Below are 7,016 nucleotides of genomic sequence, written 5' to 3' on the forward strand. Positions count from 1 at the left end.
GGTCGGGTTGCTAAGGTCGAAGTTCATCTCCAAGGCTGTGTCTGGTCTCTGTCCTTTCCTCTGCTACCACCACCACCATCATGGTCACCATCACATCACATTTATTGGTCAGACTGTGTACACAACGAGACGAGTCAAGACAGACTTGGATTTTGGCTAAGAGGCAAAGCTCGGTGGGCCAAGAAAACAGAGTAAACGGAGCAGCTGGGGCCAAAGAGGTTAGGTCTAATATGATGAAGAATTCACCATGCTAAAAGAGGGGCTGCAAGGGAATGGTGCAAATGACACCAGGCAGCCTGGCGGGAAAGCCCTCCTGGCTTTCCGCCCTGTTCCTGACCTGTAGGGAAGTGTAGCATGGCCGTAGGGCCTAACTCAGCTCCACCTCCTTTCCTGGGCTCGAGAATATTGAAGAGCTAAGGCGGTTTGGACAGGTCTGAGGGCTGGCCTGTAAATTCAGCCACCTCACTGGGAAAAAAAAAAAGAAAGTCTCGGTTTTCCATCTGTCTAATGGAGAAATGGAGATACAGGCCCTCTGGGTTCCTGCATGGAACCTTTCCAGTTTGCACACTGGTCCTCTCAGGACCCGCTTCTCACCACACTGGCCCACTCCGGTTTCCTGGAGGGTCCCCCAGAAGCCCTTGGGGGGCATACTGCAGGCACCTCTCCCCCATCAGGTGAGGCAAGCATTTGGCCTGGTAGGAGAATTTCAGGTGACCGTGGTTCAAATGGCACGACACCTCATGTGAGCCAGACTTTGGGGTGCGGTCACAAGTGCCGAGCAGGTCATCGTCCCAGCCATTGTCTGTGTCCCAGACCTGCACCCTCAGGGGGCCCCCAGTGGCCAGGAGCACATCCCCGAAGTCCAGCCGTGTCATCCACGTGGGGTTGTTATTGTTCCATACTGTGGCGGTCCTCTGCTCCTGGCCGCCGAAGAAGACCTTCACATAGGCGTCCGTGGCAGTGATCCAGTCTCCCCACAGACCTGATGCCTTGAAGTTCATGACCTGCAGGTGGGCCAGGCCCCTCTGCCGGGGACAGCAGTCCTGGGTGGTGGCTGCTGAACCAGGGCACATGCACTGGCATGGGTTCTTTGGGTTCTTGTGCTGCCCCGGGGGGCACGGGCGGTTGCAGTCCCTCCAGCGTGCCCTGTCAGTCACGTACTTGCTCACGGCCCGCCTGAGGGCCTCCCGCCGTGGGTTGTAGCTCTCCACAAGCATGTGCAGAGGCTCCAGCGCGTAGTCCACCAGGCCAGGGCTGTCCTGCAATGAGGCCACCCAGGCTGAGAACTGCTCGGGCCCAGCCTGGTTCCCGAAGAGCAGGTCATGCATGGTTGAGTGGTGGCCACCATCAATACTGGAATGGCGTTCCCGGTAGGCCTGGTGGAAGGAGGTCCCCAACTTGTGCTGCTTCTTCTTCTCCTCACATTCCTTGAACGATGACGAGGCACTGGCATGGCTGCTTATGCTGACCTCAGCCTCGACAGCCAGGCAGTCCTCCACCTCGTTGGCCGTGAGCCCCTCCAGGGCCAGCTCACAGGTGCGCAGGGCAGTGAGGGCTGAGGTGCGGCCGCCCAGCTCCATGGACCGGATGAAGTGGGTTCCGTAGCTGGAGATAAGCCTCCGGTAGTCGGGCTCGGTGGAGGTGTTGAAGTGGGGGGGCAGCATCTTGAGGGCCCTCTTGAACTCAGGGTGTACTGGGGGAGTGTGCACCAGGTGGAAACTGAGAGGTGAGGAAAACAGCAGGTGAGCCCAGTGGTGGGCCCCTTTCAGCAACCCCCTTGAGATTGCCCAAGGTCGTATTAAGTGTCAGAGCTAGGACTTGAACCCAGGTGGCCTGGCTCCAAAGCCCAAACTCTGAATCACCAATCCCACAGGGAAACCCACTCTGCCCATTGCCCCTTGGCAACCTAGATAGTTTGTATAGGTATTTCTGTTTTTCTTACTCAGAAAAGTTTGTTTTTTCTCTTTATTTTCTAATTTTAAAAGCAATGATACCTTACTGTTGGTAACCTTCTGGCTTTGGAACCTAGTCCTGTGGACTTTGTCTGTCTCTTGGACTGGGTCCTGTGTGCCCAGGCTCCTGACAGCTCTGGCCAGGCAGTCAGGAGGTGCCCTCTCTCACTGTGTGGGAAACATGGCCTTCCATGAGAGAAATCAGGGTCAGTGACTCTAGGTCCCATGGAGACATGCTTTTCTCAGGGTGACGAGGTCCCTGAGGACTTGGGGCGTGTCTACTTTTGTTCAACTTGTAGTCATAATTCCCAGCACAGAGCCTAAGAAGGCAGAAATGAAGAGTGCTGGAGTGGATGAAACAGGCCCAGAGGAGAGAAGGACTGAGCTGGGTCTCCTAGCCACTGGAAGGTGACGATGCCCGAGAAAGAGGGGGCTGGGCATCTCCTCCTGGTGGAAGCACCCTCCGGTCCCCACCTTACCTCCAGGACTCCCAGATCACCCTGAGTTTCCCATGCCTTTTCTCAAGTCCCCTCCACCCCCAGTGCTCACCTGTAAAAACGACACTCCACTAAGTCCAGGCTGAAGCGGTACGTGTCCTGGTGAGTCTTCTGGGCGGCGAAGTTGGCAGCCTGGGAGTGGGAGCCCGCCACGGTCACGCGCACGTTAGTGTCTGTCTTGGGAGACACGTCTAGCCCCACCTTCCAGTCGTTGCGAATGCTGCTGGCCGCCTCCCCCGCCACATCCTCGGTGGAGCGGCCCTCATACTTGACCACCTTGCGCTTGCAGCCCGCTCCGTGGGCACGCCAGCCGGTGATCGCCAGGGGCAGGCGCTGGGGGACATCCTTCTGCAGGGCATTGCGGCAGAGGGTGCAAGTGCCGTCGGGCCGCAGGAAGTGCTGTGTGTCCACTGGGAACGAGCCTGAGCGCTGGAGGGTGGTCACGTCCACGCCCTCCCCTGCCAGCCAGGAGCCTGGCACAAATTTGCGGGCGCGCTGGCATTCAGAGTGTGCGGCCGTGTAGCAGGGGGCAGGGGCGGGCGTGGGCAGAAGCAGGAGGATGCCGAGGAGGAGCCCTCGGGCGGCCATGGAGCTGTGGAGACAGGGGGCATTTGGTCTCCCAGAAGCTGTGGGCAGGGGCATGGAGGGTGGCCAACGCTTTCTCCAGCTGTAGGTTATCAGGACATATGCAGTAGAGAGGGATGGAGGTACATCCTCAAGTCACTGAATGTCAGAGCTGGTATGGCCTTTACAAGTCTGGTCCACCCCCTGCATTGTCCAGCTGGACCCAGAGAGGGGAAGGGACTTGCCCAAGGTCACACAGCCAGGCGGAGACCCTTGCTAGGATTTCGAATAGGAATCCAGATGGGTGGTTTTGTCCCCGGGACCGCAGCTACTGTTGGTGGAAAGGGGTTTTGCGTGCAGAGGAAGAGGGCAGAGAGTAGTTGGAGCAGATTTGAGGAGGAATCTGGGGAGTCTAGGGGAGCCTGGATTCTGGAGAGGGATCATTTTGGATTCAAGAACAAGCCGTGCTTTCTTTACCCACCCCACCTTTCTCACTGCCCCTTGCCCCACTCACCCATTAAGCCCTTAGCAGTATTGGGAAAGAAATGAGGTTGTGCATCACCATCTTCCTCCCCGTTGCACAGTGGGGGCCTCTCTCTGAGCTCATGGAAGAACATCAGCCTGAATTCTAGGATAAACGCTGCCTGAGCACTTGCGTGCCTAGATCCAGTGTGGGGAGGAGTCATTCAGTTTGCTCTCCTCCTGCTGCTCGTCTCGTCTTTGGCCTTCCCTGCCCCGCTCTGCAGAATTCTGCTCATATCTTTGAGCTGCCTATCACTAAATGCTTAGCTAAAAGGTTCTTCCTCAATTGGAGGTGGCTCAGGAGCCTCACCGGGGCTGCTATGAACTGGAATCTCCACTCTATCCCTGTCCAAACTGAGCTCCTCAGAGGCCGCTCTCCTCTAGCACCTACCAGGGACAGCAGCTTGTCGGAGGTCCGGGGGATTATGGAGGGCAGGAATCTGCCCTGCATTCTAGCTTGGAGCCTCCCATGCCTTCCCCAAAGGAGTGGCAAAATTCCAGGCAACACAGCAGGCCCCGGGGAGGTAAACAGGAGAAGGGGAGTCTTTGGAATGCCCTCAGATCATCTCACTTAGGGAGCCAGCATGGTTTATAACTTTAAAAAACTGAGTCTTGGGACCTTCCTGGTGGTTCGGCAGATAAAGCTCTGTGCTTCCACTGCAGGGGGTGCAAGTTCCATCCCTGGCTGGGGAGCTAAAATCCCACATGTTGCGTGACGTGGCAAAAAAAAAAAAAAATTATTACTCATTTCCACCCTGACCCTCGTCATATTATTTCCCAGCGAGCCTGTTTCTGGGCTTTTTTAGTTTTAACAAGCATTTGAAGGGGCCTTCATTTTGTATAACAGAAAACTGAAGCCCTGGGAGGGCGTGAGGCTGCCTAGTGAGTCAGTGGTAGAGCGCAGTCTAGACACAGGCCTCTTGTCTATGGGTCACAGCACTTCCTGCTACATCAGGCTCTTCCCCAGACAGGCTCTTGTGCCCCTCTGTCCCCACCCAGGGGCTCCCAGCCTCCCTGGCCCCCTGCTTCCTCCCTACCTGGAGTCCTGTGCTGAGATGCTCCTATGCAGACACCTTCTCTCCCCACGGACAGCTCCTGAAATGGTGATGCAGCCCCCCAGGCAGGCTCACCACACAGCTCATCACCCAGGCCACAGCTCACATCATTTCTGCTTCCTGCCCCGCCCCCACCAGCTCTAGTCACGGGTCCCTTGTGCTCTCCCCCCCGCCCACCGGCACCCACCCTGTCCTCACCTCTTCATCCGGCCTGCTGACAGCCCTCAGGAAACAAGTGGTGAGGGCCAGAGGCTCATCTGCCAAGCAGCGCTGCCTGGGGCATGGGGACCCGGGGCAAACAGGTGGGGTTTTGCGGGTGGAGCAAGAACACAGGGGTCTGAGAGCTTTGAGATTCGACTCCGGAGTTGATGACAGGCCAGCAGGAACAGTTTCCCTGCTTCTCCCCGCAGCATCGCATGTGTGAGCTGTAAGAGGCAGTATAAAGTAGGAGCTTGGGAACCAGGCCACTTCGGCTTGGGCCAGCTCGGTTGCCCGATAGCTGTGTGGCCTGGTCAGCGTCTTTAGCCTCTCTGTGCCTCAGTTTCCTCATCCCAAAATGGGGGTACTCTTAGTGTAGACCCCATGGGTTATGAAGATTTGAAGGGTTACTATGTGTGAAGTGCTCAGACCAGAGCCTGGCCCTCCGTGAATATTAAAGCATGTGGCCATTCCTTCCTCCTGGGGCAGTGGGGAGAAAATAAATTCTTGTTCAGACCTCTTTGCCCACTTGCTGCCCACACCTGAAGCCCAGCCCCAGGGCCAGGTTCTGGACCTCACACACATGTGCCAGGACAGCGTCTCCTGCTCCTCAGTCTGTGAGGAGAAGCAGTGGCCTCGCTGATCTCCGGCCTGCGCGCTAGCCCTGGTCTGGTATAGTACCCATAGCGTGGATGGGTGGACAGCTGTGTGACCCTGCTGGGGAGAGTGATGTGGGTGGGACCAGGGGCCCGGGGTCTTCTCCAGCTTTTGTCTTTACCTGAGGTTTCCATGGGTTGAGTGACTCACAGAGCAGCTTCTGGGGGTGGGGGGCAACATCATAGTTGTCTGAGGTGGAGATAGCTCGGTAAGTGGGGGGCTGTTCTTGTGAGTTCACCCTCCAACCGCATCAGTAACAGGAAAAAATAGCCACAGGCCCCAGACCACGTGTGACACCACGGGATGGCTCATTCCTCTGAGTTTATGCCCCCTGCTGCGTCCCCTGCTTTTACGGGAACTAGGGCTTAAGCTGTCTTCTCGAAACCCAACCCTATCTCCTCTCCACAATGTCCCCCTTTCTCTCCTAGAATTTGCAGCCTCCTGACCCCCTTCTAGCTCCTGCCCGCAGCCAAGATCAGATATCCAGGCTGTGGAGTTTAGTTTTGCCTGTGTTCAGAAGACCAGCTCAAAGAGCGTGGAACCCTGTAGAAAATCTGTAGGAAGACAAAGGGGAGATGGGGAGACTGGTTCCAATCCCAACTTCAGTGCAGGCTTGCTGTGTGACTCTTGACCGTAGAGTTTTCACACCTTTCTAGGTTAGTTTCCTCATCTATAAAATCAAAGGGAGGACTTTGAAGTTTCTAGGGATCCTTAGGCTCCTAATGATGAAATGTGCATTTAGCAGTTTTCATCTGGTATATAAAGTAGCTAATGTCCAAGAGATACTGGTGAGGGGCAGTCCATGAAAGAGCAGTGATGACATTGACATTTGCAACTTCTGATGACAGCTGTCCTCTCCAACTGAAACTTCTCACTTGAAATGTGTTTTAATCACAGTTTGTCCCGAGAGACATAAGTTGCAATTTTCAGAAACCATCTGTATGGTTTATTGTTAACAACTCTATTGAAATATAATTCACATACCATACAATGCACCCATTTAAAGTATATAATTCAGTGCATTTTAGTGTATTCACAGAGTTGTGCAGCCATCACCACCATCAATTTTAGAACATTTTCATCATTGTCAGAAAAACCATGTACCCATTAGCTGTCACTGCTAATTTCCCCGAATACCAATCTACTTTCTGGCTCTGTGGATTTTCCTTTTAACTGAATCATACAAGGTATGACTTTTTGTATCTGTAGTATTATTCCACATAGTATTTCCAAGGTTCATCCAAGATGTAGTATGTGTCAAAACTGCCTATGTATCAAAACTGCCTGCCTTCTATGGCTGAATAATATTCCGTTGTATGGACATACCACATTTGTTTATCCATTTATCATTTGATGGATGTTTTGGTTGTTTTCACTTTCTGGTTATTGTGAATAATGCTGCTATGAACGTTTGCATACAAATTTTTTTGTGTGAGCATATGTTTTCATATGTCTTGGATCTACCTGCAGGGGTGGAATTGATGGGTCTATAGTAACTCTTTAGGAACGATTTTCCTATGTGCACCATTTTACATTCCCACTAGCAGCGAATGAGGTTCCAGTTTCTCCAC

At 54.2% G+C, this 7,016-nt stretch overlaps 1 protein-coding gene across 1 annotated transcript; it reads right to left on the reverse strand.

Moving 5' to 3' along the window:
- Window positions 1-84: 84 nt before the first annotated feature.
- PRF1 (perforin 1) lies at window positions 85-4,705 on the reverse strand. The gene is made up of 3 exons (XM_061161728.1): window positions 4,573-4,705; window positions 2,502-3,041; window positions 85-1,719 (listed from the first exon to the last, which is right to left on the reverse strand). Exons 2-3 carry the CDS (start codon window positions 3,035-3,037, stop codon window positions 591-593), a joined length of 1,665 nt encoding a protein of 554 aa, XP_061017711.1. The 5' UTR covers window positions 3,038-3,041; window positions 4,573-4,705; the 3' UTR covers window positions 85-590.
- Between the last annotated feature and the right edge of the window lie 2,311 nt (window positions 4,706-7,016).

The sequence above is a fragment of the Dama dama genome, chromosome 15 (assembly GCF_033118175.1).
Source record: "Dama dama isolate Ldn47 chromosome 15, ASM3311817v1, whole genome shotgun sequence".
In the NCBI taxonomy this organism is placed as follows: Eukaryota; Metazoa; Chordata; class Mammalia; order Artiodactyla; family Cervidae; genus Dama; species Dama dama.